The following is an 18,247-nucleotide window of genomic DNA, read 5'->3' as shown; positions in this document are numbered from 1 at the left end:
TGTTCATTTCAGTTTTTTTTCAAATTCAGTAAACTATCATAGCTCCTATTGATGTGTTGACAAAATTGGTGTTCTGCGCCATCAAAAAATCTTACAAAAGACAGAAAATTAAAAACTTGCTCTTCTTAGTCAGCAAGCCAAAATTTTATTATTCAATTAGTCGAACATCAAAGAACCATTGATTAAGTCTTTTTAACGAATACTCGATAGTTCAACTTAAAGTGATACATATGAATTGAAAATTTCAATTTAAAATTTTTACCAGAATTCTTTTTTGGTTTGTGTGGTAGGTGCATAATACAGCATTACGTTTTAAAAACATTTGCTTAAAACAATGGCAGAGGTAACATTGCAGAATAAATTTGAATAAACCAAAACTAAATTCGTTGAATCCTTGACGCGAGTTTTAGTGTCATTAACAATGCGTAAATTGTCGATTAATCCCCGCAATTCAAAGGACTAGATTAGAGTCCGAGACGAGATCAAATGATTAAAATCAATAGCTTGTCACCATTTTACGCACACTTAGAATGCGAAAACTAACGGCGTATAATCCAGCATCTGAGCGTGTCAGCGTTTTTCGCTGTCGCTTACTTTCCTGATCTTAAAACAGGAGTGCGGAAAACAGCGACCATGCTGAGTTTATATACTCAGTACGATTTTTTTAGTTTTGTAATGAGCGGGTTTACAACCCTCATTTATCTAACCTAATTTACTTGTTGGTCTAATCTTATCTCGCTGATATGGGTTTTTTTACCTGGCATTTGAAAACGCTGTTTTTGCTATTTGTCGATACACGATCAAGGTTCTTGAGCGTTTTTATTCAAACTTTGATTTATTTGAAATTTGCTTTGATGATATTTTAATAATCTCAGCGTTTTCTCGATAAACAACGTGATCAACGTTATTCAAGGTTGAGATTCGGGTATTTCACACGAACTGATCAGGATCACAATCCTAAAATCGTAAAATTGTCGTACTTATTAAGCTTTCAGTTCACAGTGATTGATTAAACAAACAATAAGTTCATGTTCAAGAAATGTTTTCTATATCGGGTTGTCTAGAGAGATGTGACCAAAGGAAATGACGTAAACTGAAGTAAGCGAAGCAACTAAAGAAAATAAAATAGAAATTAATTGGTGTTTTTAGTATATAAATTTTAGACACTAAGTAAATGTTTTCCCATGAGTGATGTTAGTTATGCTAAAAAAATTGATTGCTACCAAAAATTGAAGATTTATGTTCAGGGAATAGCTAAACACGATACTGATTTGAAAGTATGTCGGCATTATTACAGTTTCAGTTTTGTTTAAGAAGGAGCCAAATTATTTCATTAGTTTTGAATTGTCTGCTCATTTGCATTAACAACTGATAGCCTGGTTTAGATTTCAACTTATGACAAGATTAAGCTTGATCTGAAGGTCTTTTGAAAAGGCCATAATCGGACCAAATATTTCATGAAAAGCCATTCTCTACTTCAGTAGTTATCTCAAGCTAATCCCAAACAAATTTTTCGCTACTGGACTCTAGTGCGACGCAATTCTACAGCTGGACTTTTTGCTCCACTCAAAATTTTCACCGAACCAAAAGTCTTGCGTACAATGTAGAACTCTGCTAGTGCATATAATGTGTTCAGTGGCTGTCCATCATTTCAATTATTCAGGAAAAATTATTAGACTAAAAATAAAAGTAACGAGTTCTCTCAGCTGAAAAATAAACTGCAAAATCGACTGATTGCAATAGCCCATTTATCTTAAGAATTCAATTTTTCTCAAAAATTTTTTGACGGAATCCCAGCTGGTTTTTAAAAAGCCCAGCCTGATGCAATGCTGGTTTGGTTTTGCTTGTGGATTATTGCTCATCAACAGAAAAAAATGATAATCTTAGATTTAAGTAATCCCAAATGAAAAAAAATCCATACCCCATACTTATTAAAAGATCATGCTCGACCACAAAAATGGCGTGAACAAAACTCTACCATAAAGTGCTGAAAAAATTTTAGCTGGACTACAACTGTGATGCTGTGTTGCGTATTTATAGTACACCCCCCCCCCCGCTCCTAGACTTTAAAAAGATTTTTCCTAGTCGAATTTCAAACCTGAGTATGGATGGCAGAAGTAAGAGTGAAATGGTTCTATGTGACGAACAGATTGTTCCAGTTTTTGTATTTGACTCGAAGTTGGTGAGATAGCTGCGTTATCCAGGAAAATAAATTAAGTAATCGTCCTCTAGAATTTTGTTTGTTGATCATAAATTATCTTAAAAATCATTAGATCTCTACGAAACCGCTCCGAAAAGAACAGAATATAGAAGAGTGGTTGTCACAAGATTTTTTGGTTAGGTCACAAGATCAACAAAAAAAACAATGCCTGACAAATTTGGCTCCTCCAGAGAAAACATTTAAAATTTTTAATTTGAAGATTTCAAATGTATCGTTAGATCGTTGATATTTTTAATGCCTTATTCTTGTTTGCACCCGAAAAGGGGAACTGTTTGAACAACGTTAAAGTTGGCTGAAATGTAGCAGAAACAGCTAAAGTAAAAAATAGAAACCATTTTTATTCAACTGATTCACCTTCCAATCTTTTGTTTTGTTCTTGCTTTGCAGAGATAGGAGCGCCTCACAATTGGCAATATAAAAAAACATCACAGATCAACTTTTCGTATTGTGCGTCACAATAATTTCTGGTAAAACTTACGGTTTTCGAAACAGGATGATGTAAACTGAGGCGTTTTCTATTAAAACCAGTCCGTAGAAAACAATGCAGTATTCAGTATTTTCTTCTGGATATTGGCAAATGTTTTTTGCGCTCTTTATGGCAATAGAAAACTATTTTTTTATTGAAAAAAATAATTGTTAGTAGAACAGAATTGTTCAAAAGTTTCAATTTCTGCTTTGCAGTCAAATCTTCAAGATGGATTAGTTGTTTTGTATTAATTGATTTATTTTTTCCACACCATTCACCAAAGTTCGTAAAAAAGTTCAACACATTCCCTCCCCCAAATCGGGAATTACTGCCTGAGTTTCAGTAATTTATAGTTTGAAATGTTAACAGGTGAAGAGCAGTTGATGATAAAGAAGACGGCCTACAATGGACAACTTTACACTTCGAGAACAGCCACAATTTCACTTCCAGACCCTTACAAATCTAATCTGATTGCTGATTTCACTCACAGTATGGTGCCTTCAACCAACCTGTTCTACTACAATATTGTTGATGTTAGTCGAAATGATGGTCTTCCTGTGAACAAAGCTTTTTTGGCAGCGTTTTTGAACAAAAAATGTATAAGTAATGGTTTGTACAGTCCATTTTGCAAAAAAAAGTTGATTATCAAAAAAGATAATCTTCAATTTTGTACTATCAATTTCGATGCTTATCATTCGTTTTACATAGTTCAGTGGAAGTGCTTTTTTAAAACTTTGAAGAGGTTCTGAAGGGATTGCCAGCCCAACAAAACTGACTTCTAACAACTTCTGCCAAGTAAAATAAGGCAGACCAGAAGTATGTGCAACTTTTACAGCCTTAAGGTTTCTAGAGATCGAATTATTCATTTCAGCGCTTGAAGTACACTTACCTAATTCTATGTGACTAACCAATTCTAACCGATAAACTTCAATTATAGCGGCAATATGAATATATATTGTCCGAGTCAAAGTTATATAAATGGAAAATAGATATTTTTGAGCGACTCAATAAATATAAATGCATTTGCTATTTAAACGTGAATAGAAGAGAATAGTCTTCTCAGTCTGTGAGTGACTGAAAACTTACAGAACAGATTTCCGTTTGCTGCACTATATTAAATTACCAAAAAAAACATATTATCAACTCATATCATTAAATTGTTTCATCTGAACGATTACAGTTTATGTTTGCGAAATTTCCATATTTTTTCATGAAAAAGAAATTTTGAAGATCATTTATTTATCCGAACAGATTTTCTTCTATGTCTAAATGGCAACTCCTATTTACAACCCAGTACTATAACTAACCCTAGTCACTATAGTACCCAACCATTTTAAATCACAAACTATTCTCATTGTACTTACAATAATTAGTGGATTACCAAAAACCATTTTTTGTTAGCTCCTGCAAAAAGCAGTGCTGTTTTCAGTTTTAAATGAGTAAAACAGTTCACTGGTTTTTCGTGTTTTGGCAAAATTGCTGAAGTCAGCGAAAATGCGAAAATCACCGACCAAATTGCCGTTCCATCGTCGATAATTTTGGCAGCGATTTCTAACGACAATAGCAATGCAAAAATTGGCGACTAATCCCCAAGACCAAAGATTAAGATTGGAGTCGGCGACCAGATCTAAATACTTCAATTACTATTGTTGCTAGTTTTCGCACACTGTAAAATGCAACCTATGTACCAAAGTTTGAGCATGTTAGAGTTTTTCGCTCTAGCTTATCTTCCTGATCTTAATAGATGTGTGCCAAAAACTGAGAGACGCCGAGTTTAAATACTTGCGCGATTGTGTTGTTTTCAACGAAATGAATGACAACAAACTTTGAAGCCGAATAAAAAAGGCGAGTGGAATAATCAAATGAAAACGCAAAATTTGAGCTATGTTTGCTAAGTTTGCATTTTTGTTGTTTCTTTTCTGTTTATTACAGACAAGAAAAATTGCAATAAAAATCCACTACTAAGGACTCATGTTTTTTAATCAAAAGGAGGCCCCATGGTCATATTTCATCTTTTCAGAGAGAATTTATTGGTTTCTATGCCTTCGACAATGTGTACTCTTAAATTCGAATCAAATTCTTATGCTTTGCTTGCATTTATTGTCAATTTTGCAGTCTCATGACCAAGTATCATCCAATTAAGATTCCATTGCTTCACTAATTGGCACAATTAAACCTACATTAGGCTTTCAGTTGAGGCCTAACGGCTCTTATATATTTGAATATGTATGTTTTAAGCAAATCTTAATTTACTTTTGATTTTTGCCACTTATTTGGAAATTCTGTCAATCTGTTGATTATTTTTAGTATCCACAAACTGCATTTTCTTTCTAATGAGTAAAAGTAAAGTTGTTCTAGAGATTTTAAATATTATTTATTGGCTTCAATCCTTTGATACAACGAGCTCCAAATCAATTTTTTGTTTTAGTTTTAGACCTTTGCCCATTTTAGAAACTGTTTCCATTGGCTCGTTCAAAATTTTTTTTTGTATAAGCTCAGGTTTCAGAAAAATGCCTGTGTAAAAAGTTTTTTTTCCAGTGAATAGCGTGTAATATTAGCGGCTTTGAAACCATTTTCGTTCAAAAAGTAATTGAATTCACCTGTAATTGGTCTTTTTTATGCAGGGCTATCTTACATTCTGCAAAATGGCAGCTCTCAGTGGCTTCTTTTGAAGACGTGAAGAATCGTTCTTCATGATTTTAGTTGATTGCTAATTGTATTAACGACTTTGAAGTTTGATTCAACTTTTGAACCTTGCTCCTTTCCTTTTCTTTTCGACAATTTGTATCTTAGTCTTATTATTGAGATCTCCCAACCAGTTTTCGTTTCAGGGCTATGACACCATGTGGTTTTAGAAATAAAATTTGCTACTGGTCATTGCGTGTTGTCATTTTTTGTTCGATTTTTCTCATAGTGTACTTGAAATGAGGGCTCATTGATGTTTAAAACACCTCAGTTAAGCAGTCAAAATCAAATGATAGATAGTAGTGTGTTTTTGTGTATTGAGTGTGGTATTTTGAGCTCTGTCTCTACTCGTTGTTTTTTGTTGTCTTAAAACTTAGTCATCATCAGGTACAATGGGTCTCCCAGAAAATTTAATGTTTTTTTCGGATATATTTTTTTTCAAAGTTTGCCCTTTTCTCAAACGTATTTTCAAACCTCATTCTTTTCGGTCAACTAGTGTCACTAAGGACTGGTATCAGATAGTTCCATGAGAGTTACAAATTTTTGCAAATGCCAATTAAACGTTAAATTTTTGGGTTCTTTCCCATTATAGCCCCCCCCCCCCAGCTTAGTGGTCAGATAATCTATAGCCCCTAATTTTACCATAATGGGGGGCTATAATTTCATGTGGGCTATAATGGGAAAGACATAAATTTTGTTTTAATTGATAATATTTAGAATTTTGTCTGGTTTTATCTGTTGCCATTTCACCTTTTTTTAAGCGTTTGCAAAAAAACAGATATTCATTTTTGGTTGCAAAACAACAGTTATTTATGATCGTTTGTTTTATTGTTTTTCTCGTCTCCTCGGTTCTTCAAGATGGCTTTATTTCATTCTTTTTCTTGTTACATGGGACTAACTAGTATTTGTAGTTGACAGCTGATTGTTGACTTGGCTTCTTTTTCTTCCTGTTCTTCTTGACTTTTAACAACTTTTTAGTAAGAAAAGGTCACATATGCTTTGAGGTGAACAGCAATCTGATTTTTTAGTTCAAGTTATAACTGATGTATTTTGACTTCGTTAGTGATATTTTTAAAAAGAGATATTTTGAGATAGAACGGAATTGATGTTTTGCTTTTTTTGTTGCTTGTCTCGCAGTTTTTACAATGCACTTATCATGGGCTCTCCAATACAGGCTCTTAATTTTTTCATTCGTTTGTTTTTAAGACAAAAAATGAGGGAATTTTCTTATTAAGAAAAAAGAAAATTGATGCCAACCAAAGTTCGAATTAGGCAAAAAGTTTTATAAATTAACAACTCTCCACTTTTAAAGAGGAATCTGTTTTAGTATGACCCAGACGAATACGTGATGATCTACAGCTGTCTTTCATTTCTGAGTTTTGAGGGAGAGTATGGCTGGATTTGGAGCAGAGAAAAGACACTTTCGAAAGACAAAATCAACAAATTCAAAGACTATATCAAGAAGCATGGCGCACATTCAAAGGATTTTGAAAACATTAAACAGAACAAATGCCCGAAACAATTTTAACGGAGATTAAATAATTTGTATTTTTTTACGAAGTGTTTTCTACAAAAAAATAATTTTGCTTTTCATTTCGTTTCGTTTAAGATCAGTTTAAGACCATCAGCGGAAAAACAGAGAGATTTTGGTTGAAATAGAAAAGTGATGACTGAAATATGAGCAATTGATACACATTAATACGCCTTGAGTTTAACTGAGTTCTGGATTGCCTTACCCTTTTAAGGGACTTTATTTGTCCAATATCATAGTAAGATCTTGCAGGATGAAGTAATTCTCGTATAAAGTTGCAAAAATCTTTGCAGGAAATTTGAAAGAGGTCGAATGTCTTACAACAATTACGTAACATCGTCTTGCAAGAATCTTGTAGGAACTTGCATGATTAACTTTCGTTTTCGACTCGAGCGCGATTTTTTAAATAAATACTTAATAATAATTCAAAGATTTGGCCCATTAATAAAGGCCACAATTTTTGATATCTTTGATCAAAAATCCTTCATTTTTTTTCAGGAATGACATCAATATGTAATCATATTTGGTTTTGTTTTTTTCCCATCGGAATTCCAGTAACTTTGTAACTTTTCCTAATTCGACACAACCTGTTGTATTAATGGCCGACGTCATGTTTGAAGTAAAATAAACGCTTGAAAGAGCTTTCATGTTGGGTGAAGTTGGGTTTGATTGTATAACATCACAATTTCTGAAATGTCAGTGTAATATGAGAGACATCCGTTAATTTACAATAGCTTTATTGGCTTTTGTCTTTTCCCAGACAACCCTAAAATTCCATGTCTGTGCTCAACAAAAAAGCAGCAATCAGTTGCAAAATAAAATCTTCATGACTAATTAAAATGAGGAACAACAATTGATTTTAACGGCAGTTTCGACTGTTTTTCTAAGGTAGTTTGCAAATACTTTGAGAATTGGAGTGCTGTGAAAAACTTCAGAGCGTAAGATTGTCAATTTTCGCCCAACTGCCACTATCTATAATTGGAACTCCCGCCGTCAAGTTTAATATCTTTTAAGCTTGAAATAGCGTTTAGAAGTGATAAAAGTTTCTTTCTGCACTGTCTCTGAATTCCGGTGAAAATCTAGAATCCTTCCTGATCATAATATTAAATCACGGTACCAAGAAAGAATTTGCAGAAAGAGTCAGAACAAATATATATTGAATTTATATGAATCGAACTTGATCAAAGTTCCTCTGCTATAACCACTACATTGTCTTGCAAGATTATTGCAAAAGTGAATTACATCTTGCAAGAGTCCTGGAAGAATCTTGCAAGATTTCAATTGCATCCAGCAGGATACTAGCAGGATTTTGAATCCATTTTTCTTATCTACGCGGACGCAGTTGTTGTTCGGGCTGGAAACTTCAGTGGTTAACCTTAAATAGCTAACATTTTGCCAAACTGATCTCGAGTTATAATAAAAACTTTGGAGATTTTCCAGTGCAATGTTTCTGATTACGTGCCCTCGCTTTTTTCATTCTTGTCCTGTCACAAAACTTGGCTAAAGCCGTTCAGCTTGATGCAGAACTTGAAAAATTGGCTGTCTTTAAATTCATTTCAGACCAAAATCCCGAGCGATAGTTGAGTAGAGCTGGTCTTCAATTTCTACAGGTATTTTACGAATTTGCATTCTTTAAGGACATGAGTGCAAAAGCAATTTTATATTATTGCTTGAATCACATAGCTGGGAGCTTAGTTGGGAAATTTCACTAACTATGAGAAAAATTAAAATCTGGATCAGATTCCAAATAAAAAAATCAGAGCCTGATTTATAGTCTGAATCCCAGTCTGAAAAAAAATTCGCAGTCTGGATCAGATTCTGATCCGGAGCCTGATTCAGAATCTGAATCAGAGAAAATCAGTACAAACTGCAAAGAGTGATTTGAAAGAGACTCTGAATCAATGCTGATAAAGTTTGGAAATCCGTTTTGATTCAGTAATGAATTTGTGGTAGCGTTAAATACAGGTACTACTTGGTCATTCAATGACAAATTTTAATTCGTTAGCTATGTTCGTGTTTTTTCTGATAAATTAAAATTTAAGAAAATATGCCTGACTTCAAAATCTTGCACAATCGAAGGTGAACAGACAAAACAGTCCCAGACAGAACAGTCCCTGACGAAACAGTACTAAATTGCAACGAAGTCCCAGACAGAACAGAGAATAGTCCCAGACAGTCCCAGACAAAATAGTCCGAAAAGAAACAAACAAAACAGTCCGGACAAAACAGTTCCGGTCAAAGCGCTCCTTAGACAGATCAAAAAGGATGTGCAGCATTAATCTTGACAGAAGGCTTTGAAGTAGGAAAATCAAGATCACCTTGGCGCAGTTGATTTTTTAGAAGTCACCCGTTCGAGCTCAAGTGGTAACAAAAATCAAAAATTGAGGGTAAATCAGATCAGAACTTGGGGTAATTTGGGAGGAGTGTTAAAATCCGGAGAACCCGGCCATGGATTGTCGTGAGAGATGGGAAAATCAAACGCTGGTACATGATTGACATTGAGTTGTAAGCCGGTTTATTGGCGCTGTTTCTCCACTAGTTTCTTTTTGGGCAGCAAACATCGCTTGACATGAAGTCTCGTTAGCCATGGCTGCTCCAGTTTTCAATTCCGAGCGGAATTTTTTTTTCAATGTCTGCTGCATTAGCTAAATGACTATAAACTCTGATAACTTCAATTTTCTCATTACGTAACCTGACTCTGCCATTGCATTTTGTAATACAGCAGCGCCAAGAAGATGTGCCATCATTATGTTTTCGATGCCTAATATAGCCATAGCTTTGAAAGACGAGCAATTCCAATTTTTGTTTGTCTAAATTTATTCCATATTAACAATTTGCCTCAAGTTTATGACGCCAAACATCGTGAGGAACTCTTTTATTTGATTCTCAATTAAAATAAAATCTGTCATTGAGTTTAGCAACTGGTTTTGCGTACACTTTTAATACTTTGATAATTTGATTCGGTACAGCATAATTTTCAGATTAACTTTGGTTAATTTTTTCGTTGAGTCACAATCTGTAATGTTTTGGGACTATTTTTGTGATACAATAGTACATTTTTAGTTTGAGGTTATTATTTTGGTGTAGCTAATTTGGTTCATTTTCTGTTTAACTTAATTTAGTTCATTTCATCTACCTTTAATTTGTTCACTCATTTAGTTTTAATTTTGAAGATCGAATCTTATGATTTCATACTTGTAAATTTGTTTACATCCTTGTTTACATCTTTTGTCTGTTCACCTTGTCTCGTGATTGTAAGTTGCCGCTTTTAGTAATGTAACCTTATGAACAAATTGTTAATCAGTTTTGTTAATTTTGTCTAATTTCAATCTTCTCAATTTCGTAATTCAAAATAGTTGACTCTCTCTCTTAACTAGAATCTGATTCGCCAAAGTCTAAATTCAGACGCATCAAAATTTTGGTATCTTTCGTTGAACGAAATACTCTACAAATAATTGAAAGCGATTTCGCTCCGCCAATTCGACCTAAATTCTGTAACTCGAATAGTTAATTCTAAAGCAACAAATAAAAGCATTAAACCGCTCCGCCAAATCACCCTTAAATTGGTCGTTGTAGAGAAAGCTAATTGTTACCACGAAACAACTCAATCCTACAGATTGTAAATCTGTACGACATGGCGCAGTCGGCTCGAGAATCGAGAAAAACACCGTTGTCGATAGAGCCATTTTGGGAACCACCAACTTCAGACCCAACAATCAGATGGGAGAAATGGAGAATTCAATTAAAACTAGCGATTCTCGCTCGCGAGAATATCACTACAGACACATTGCTACAACCCAAACCGTCGACAGTTCGTCTGCCAGCGAAACCGAAGTACGAGATGCCGATTGACGACACAACCGAGGAAGCAGAGAGAGAGAGAGCGTAGAATAAGAAACAACCAGTTGAAGTTGCAATGGGAACTAAAATGTCAAAAGATAACAGAAGCGGGAATACTATGCGGGGAACGTCCATGGAATTTGTGTGATCAAAAATGCGTATCTCTATTGTACCTAAGTATTGGTACTGAAGGAAGACGATTACTAACACAAAAATTCCCGCACGACAATATTTACGATTTGACTACCCTCAAACTCTGGGAAATGATGGAGATTGCCTTTATCCGCCCAAGAAACATCACATTTGATCGATATGTGTTCTTCTCTCGGAAGCAAAAGAAGGGCGAAACTGTAGAGCAATTCTACAGCATCGTGAAAGAATTGGCTGAAAATTGCGACTTTGAAAACCGTGAAGAAGCAATCATTAGGGACATTTTCATCACTAACATGCTGGATGATGACATTCAGCGAGAGCTTCTACGGGATACAGTTGAACCAGAGAGGGCACTCAGCATTGCAGTCAACATGGAAATGGGTAATCAGAATCAGCAAAGAATTTCATCTAATAACGGAGCAACTGGTAGTACGGTGAACGCAATACAACAATTCAATCGATTTCGCGGCGCGGGTTTACGTGGAACTCAATCAAGCAGAGCAGTCACCAACCGTGCATCCGTTGGACAATGTCGTGGTTGTGGTCAAATCTGGACACCTACACATCGTCATGTTTGCCCCGCAATGGGTAAGAAATGTAACCACTGTGGTTTGCAAAACCATTTCGCTAAGGTATGTCGTCGAAGACTTAATAATACAAGAAACACTCAACAAACCAATCGCATTAACACTGTAGAAACGGCTGAAACATCTAATCAAAACTCTAGTCAGGAAAGTCAGAACGTCAATTATATCAATTATAATGAGCAAATCAACTCAGACTATGATTCTTCGGATTATAATTACGTTGCAACAGTTGAAAATATTAGTTCACCAAATTTAGCTCTGAAAAATTTGTCATTAACGATCGGAAACACAAACTGTGCTTTACTTCTCGACTCCGGTAGTGGTTGTACCATTATTAATATGTCGCTTGCAAGAGAAATAATGCTCAATTGTGCTCAATCACAATGGTCGGAGAAAAGACCATTGGAATTGAAGTCATTTTCTAACGATATCGTTCAACCCCTCGGCACTTTGAAAACGCCGGTAAAATGTAATGATTGGAGCATTCAGAAAGCAAAAATAACAGTTGTAGCCGATGGGTTTCGACCAATATTAGGACGAGACCTTTTTGATCAGTTAGGCATCAATTTCTCAAAAGCCTTGTCCGCAAACAGAAGTTAACAATATAGATCCACCTTGTGCAATAAAGAAATCACTGGCAAAGGAGTTTCCTGATTTGATATCCCGAATTGGAAAAACAAAAATTCACACGGTCAATTCAAAATTTCACAAAAATTATCGAGTAATACATCAAAAAGGACGAAAAGTGCCCATACACCTTCAACCGAAAGTGAAAATGGAATTAGAAAAACTGTTAAATGAAGGACATATCGAAAAGTTAAACAACTGTTCTGATCAATTTGTCATATCTCCGATTGTCATTACGGTAAAAAAGGACAAATCAATCAAAATAGCACTCGATTCAAAAATCCCAAACAAAGCTATTCATAAAAACAAGTATCAAATGCCCAATATAGATTCGCTAATTCAAACAATTTCGCAAACACTGTCAACGGCGCCGCAGGAGACTGCTTATTTCACAACTCTTGATTTGCAATACGCTTATAGTCAACTAAAGCTACACAGTGATACGGCCCGCCATTGTAACTTTAATATTGTTAGTGGAGATATGACCGGCACATATCGATTTAAAACTGGATTTTACGGATTAACGGACATGCCAGCTGAATTCCAAAAAGCTATTGACTGTACTCTTGCCGGTTTGGAAAATACTTTCTGTTTCTTAGATGATATTTTGATCGTTAGCAGAGGTGGAATCGAAAAACATCTAGACTTGGTACGAAAATGCCTAATAAAACTGGATCAAGAAAACTTACGCATAAATCTTGCAAAATGTCATTTCGCGAAAGAAACGATTGAATGGCTCGGTCATAATATTACACAATCAGGTGTAACCCCACTTTAAAGTAAAACGGATGCAATTGGAAAATTATCGGCAACCACTAATCTTAAAAAACTTCGCTCTTTTATGGGTTCTGTACACCATCTAGGAAAATTTATCCCGAATTTGTCACAATTATGTTACCCCCTACGACCACTGCTTAAGAAAAATTCAAAATTTCTTTGGACGGAAGAGCACGATAGACAGTTTTCTCTAATAAAAGAAAAAATTACGGAAACCACTGAAAATAAACCTTTCAACCCGGAATTAGAAACACGAATTAAATGTGACGCCTCGCGTAAAGGATTGGGATGTGCATTGGAACAACGAACACCTAATGGGTGGCATACAGTAGCATTCGCGTCACGGTTTTTGAACTCTGTTGAAGACAGATATAGTATAAACGAACTAGAACTTCTGGGTGTTGTTTGGTCCGTGGAACATTTTAAGTATTATTTATACGGCAAACCTTTTACTGTGATAACTGATCATAGAGCACTTCTCTCAATTATGAGAGAAAATAGATCTAACAAATCATATAATAGTAGACTGACACGTTGGGTAGATCGTTTACTACCATTTGACTTCTCGATTGATCACCTTCCGGGCACAAAAATGGGATTAGTGGATTATATATCTCGCGACCCGCATCAACAAGCTGCTAATATATCCGCATATGACGAGCAATTTATTTTAGCTAAATTGGACGTAATTAAACGTAGTGCGAAACGCTTCTTATTAAATGCCGAAAATTACGTCGATTTCGCAGCGCGAAGTCAATCTACAAAATGCGTCGTAAATAATCCAAATTCCACTAATAACTTATGTAGTGAATTCGCACCGAGAAATCCAGAACATTCTACAAGCACGCAAATTGACGACTCAATTAGCGAATTAACAATCAATAATTTAAATTCCATCCCCAAAATCGAGACAACTAACATTCCTCACTCGCTTTTTGCCTTAAACCGACCCACAGAACAGTCACTCTCTAATTTAAATCACTTTCAACGAATCGCAACGAAATTCAAGAACGTTTACATGATGTCCCAATCAACTTCCGATGATGAAACGCTGATGACAGTTGAACAATCGACCCCATCGAGAGTACGTTTTGCAGAAGAGGGACCTTCTACGGTCCAAGCAGCACCCGTGACTCCAAAAACACCCACTACTGATACAACAGCCACTTCGCCGTCAGTAGACGATTTGTACCTGGACTCATTCAACTTCGCGCCCTCCACGATCTTCTCCAGCTTCCTAATGGCCGGCCTGACAACCAAGGACGCAATCTTGAAAGAGATTCGCGACTGCATTTTGACGGACAATGAAGATAGATGTAGACAAAGATCACCTTACATTCATTCCTTCTGGAAAGACTTGCATGTAAAGAACGGGTGTGTCTGCATAGATGACAGGATTGCTCTTCCCCATGCGATCAAAGATGCCTATGTAGACGCCATCCACGCAACTCATCCTGGCACATGGGGGATTACTGATATGGCAACACACTTGTGGTGGCCATATATGCACAGGGACATAGCAACCAAAACAACAAAGTGCAACCCCTGTGTCAAGATTGGTAAAAATTTAAAACCTATTATACCAGCAAATAAATGGGCACCATTAAAGTTATGTAAAGTTCCTAATGAAGAAATTCAAATTGATTTTGGAGGACCCATCTATAATGAAAAAAATCAAGAGATTTATTTTCTTGCATGTATTGACCAATATTCGAAATTCCCAACAGCAGAAGTATTTGATAGAGCTAATGCAGATAATATTTTAAAGTTTCTTCAAGAATATGTTTTGCTACACGGTATACCCCGCGCAATTAGATTGGATCAAGCTAGATGTCAAACGGGGCAACAAATTAAAACATTTTGTACTCAAAATAACATACAGCTAATCGAGGCGCCAATACATGTGCAATTGGTTTGGCTGAAAGACTAATTCAAACAATCAAGAATCGCTTAGCCTGTATTAAAACGGCGGCGCAAAATCAATTTAATGTGAAAGCATCAATAAATTCAATAATTTATCAGCTACGAATATGTCGTCAAAAGACTATTAACATATCATTTGAGGCACATTTTGGCAGAAAAGCGAATACACCATTAAGCAATATAACGACTAAACCAGACCCAAAAAGTTTAACTTACAAAAACATTCTAAACAAAGATTTAGATTTGGAGACTGTCAGATGGGACCAGCTTATCACAGACGAAAACTGGAACAATGATAAGCGAAGTGACATTGAAATAGAGGTGAACAAGGACAAACTGGGCAAAGAGGCGATGAAAAGACAAAAGGAGGACCCAAAAAAGGAATTGAGACTAATTTCTCATCCAGATGTTGGCCAATCGTTACCCAGAACAGAAACATCACTGGAGGTAAAATTGGCTAAAAAGAGACCACGCACAAAAAGATCAAAGAAAAGTCTCGACGGCTTATATGACGTCCTAGCACCAGGATCGTCAGTAATTAAAACAAATGAACATACTTCAGTAATTAAAGATCCGGGCAAGAGAGAGGTAACAATCAGGAACTCAAATCTAGCAAAGTTTGGGACGAAGGCGGAACGTGACACAGAACTGCAGGTATACGCTAACCGACGACCAAAACTTCCCACGGGCAAAACAACTGAGGAACTCATAAACCACCATGCAAAGGAATCCAGGAATAAGTTAGAAGGTGGGAAACGAATGAAACATAGAAAAGTGGCAGATGACGTCAGTACAGTGTCGTCAATTCACTCCAATGTTACACGTGCCCTCCGAGTAAGAATGCCAACAAAGCCTAAGAGACAACAGTCAACGGCGCCGCTAAATCAACCTACAGAATCGAGTAACGATCTTGCGGTACCAATGGGATTACCAACTTCAAGCATTGTTATCGCGGAGCCACCAAGCAGGCCAAAGAGAAAAGCAGCTACAAAAGCATCAGTAGCGTTACTTCCCTCAAAAAGAAAACGCTCCGCAATATCGACCACAGAATCGGATGAATCTGTGACTCCAATTCAAACTTGCCCTCCCACAACCCCAAGTACTGCAGCAATTGGGAAACAAAGAAGACGACAAAACATCAAGAAACAACAAATTGAAAATAAATCAATAATCTCGGCCATGCAAACTGCTGCAGCACAGTCTAATCAAGAGGAGTCTAACTTTACAGTCGGCCCATGCTCTCCAACAACCTCATACCCAACTCAATTCTACGTCTCTCCCAATTACGAAGAACCAGAGTTGTCTATGACAGTTGGCGAAGCGGAGAGATATTACGAAAGTGAAAGTGATTAAAGTGTATTCAAGTAAAACTGTTGCATTCAAAACTCTGATTAAAACATTACAGTATTAATTATTTTAACAAGTACATATGACTATTAATTTTCTGATAAATAACATGTTATTTATTTTCGCCAAGGGGGAAATGTGGTACAATAGTACATTTTTAGTTTGAGGTTATTATTTTGGTGTAGCTAATTTGGTTCATTTTCTGTTTAACTTAATTTAGTTCATTTCATCTACCTTTAATTTGTTCACTCATTTAGTTTTAATTTTGAAGATCGAGTCTTATGATTTCATACTTGTAAATTTGTTTACATCCTTTGCATGATCTTTTGTCTGTTCACCTTGTCTCGTGATTGTAAGTTGCCGCATTTAGTAATGTAACCTTATGAACAAATTGTTAATCAGTTTTGTTAATTTTGTCTAATTTCATTCTTCTCAATTTCGTAATTCAAAATAGTTGACTCTCTCTCTTAACTAGAATCTGATTCGCCAAAGTCTAAATTCAGACGCATCAAAATTTTGGTATCTTTCGTTGAGCGAAATACTCTACAAATAATTGAAAGCGATTTCGCTCCGCCAATTCGACCTAAATTCTGTAACTCGAATAGTTAATTCTAAAGCAACAAATAAAAGCATTAAACCGCTCCGCCAAATCACCCTTAAATTGGCCGCTGTAGAGAAAGCTAATTGGTACCACGAAACCACTCAATCCTACAGATTGTAAATCTGTACGACAATTTTGTCATTGATTGTTTTGTCTGGGACTTATCTGCAATTTAGAACTATTTTTTCTGGGACTGTTTTGTCCGGACACGTGCACGATTAATTTGCAAAACTATTGCAATTTTTTGCTCCCAAAACCGTCATAATTTGCAAAGCAAAACTTTCTTTGCCTTTCCGGAGATTATTAAATTTGATTTCAACTCTCTTTCAGGCTTTTCAATAAAAAAATGTGCCCTAAAGCTCTTGACAGTGCAAATTCTGGCAAAATAATTTTCTTGTCAGGTTGTGAATCCCTCCAGGGTTGGGAAACATGTCTTAAAATTATAATTTGGTACATAAACCACTTTTTGAAGCTATTAAGGAAGTGTAAACTTATAGCCAAGATTCAAATCGTGCAAGATGCATGCAAGAATCTCGACAAGTTTGATTCATCATGAAAGAAGCTTGAAATATTTGAGTTCGCTCATCACTGGGATGAATCTTGAAATTGCGAATACAAAATATATCGATTTGAATTTAGGACAGAATTTTAACTCTCAATTGTTTTTAAACATATTAGGAGGATCCGTTGTCTTTTAAAATTTCATAATAATTCCTCTCTAAACCTGCTTTGCCTTCCTAAAACCAATTTTTATTGTTTTCTGAACTTGTAGTTTGAACTTGATATCTTCAGTCTCCATCTGCTGTTCAGTGACCAATTAACTTCAATTTCAATTTGTATAAGGCCTTCAATTTTTGTGTATAGCTTTAATAAATCTTTTAAATTGAGATTTTAGCACTTTTATTCAGACAAAGAGACAATTTTGTACTTCGGTCAAATCTGACTAAACACGTTTTCAGATTTCGTGATTAAAAAGAGTGAAACGGTTTTGTAGCCAATTCTTTCTTAATAGTTTTTGTCTGGTCTTTCTACCGTAAATATGAAAAGAAACATTGTTATTCACTGTTTCTCACCAAGAAACTGTGATCTAATTTATTGTGGTTATAGAAAGCAACATCGAGCAACTATTGGATTTAATTTTGGAAGGGATAGTTTGTTATGTATTTAACCAGGAGTAAAACTGAAGATGAAAAGAAAAAATGTGATGAAAGCTATTACAACAAACTTTTCAAACTCCTGTATTTTTCGTCGCTAAAAAACAAATAGAACGAGTGGATGAATCAGCGTTCCTTACTAAATATATTCCTATTATCTTGAAACAAGAACATTCAATATTTTTTTTTCAGAGTTTGTCTTAATGATTTGTAATTGGCTCACATCACAATTGTGATTGTTTTAGAAAAGACCTAAGACACCCAAGTTGAGGTGCCATCCGGAGGTGAACTCTGATCAGACCATCACAGACCAAAGTATCCTCTGATCAGACTAA

The 18,247-nt window shown here is 35.6% G+C and overlaps 1 protein-coding gene across 1 annotated transcript in view; it reads left to right on the top strand.

Moving 5' to 3' along the window:
• Window positions 1-6,965, top strand: part of LOC142338614 (apolipoprotein D-like) — an 8,672-nt gene extending 1,707 nt beyond the window's left edge. The window contains exons 2-3 of the mRNA XM_075388447.1: window positions 3,057-3,220; window positions 6,700-6,965. Of these exons, the coding sequence (XP_075244562.1) occupies window positions 3,057-3,220; window positions 6,700-6,900 (365 nt within the window). The 3' untranslated portion in view covers window positions 6,901-6,965. The remainder of the gene's footprint in view (window positions 1-3,056; window positions 3,221-6,699) is intronic.
• Window positions 6,966-18,247: the final 11,282 nt, after the last annotated feature.

Source organism: Convolutriloba macropyga, chromosome 4, assembly GCF_964194025.1.
Source record: "Convolutriloba macropyga chromosome 4, txConMacr16.3, whole genome shotgun sequence".
Classification (NCBI taxonomy): domain Eukaryota; kingdom Metazoa; phylum Xenacoelomorpha; order Acoela; family Convolutidae; genus Convolutriloba; species Convolutriloba macropyga.
This window is presented reverse-complemented; position numbering and strand designations above follow the sequence as displayed.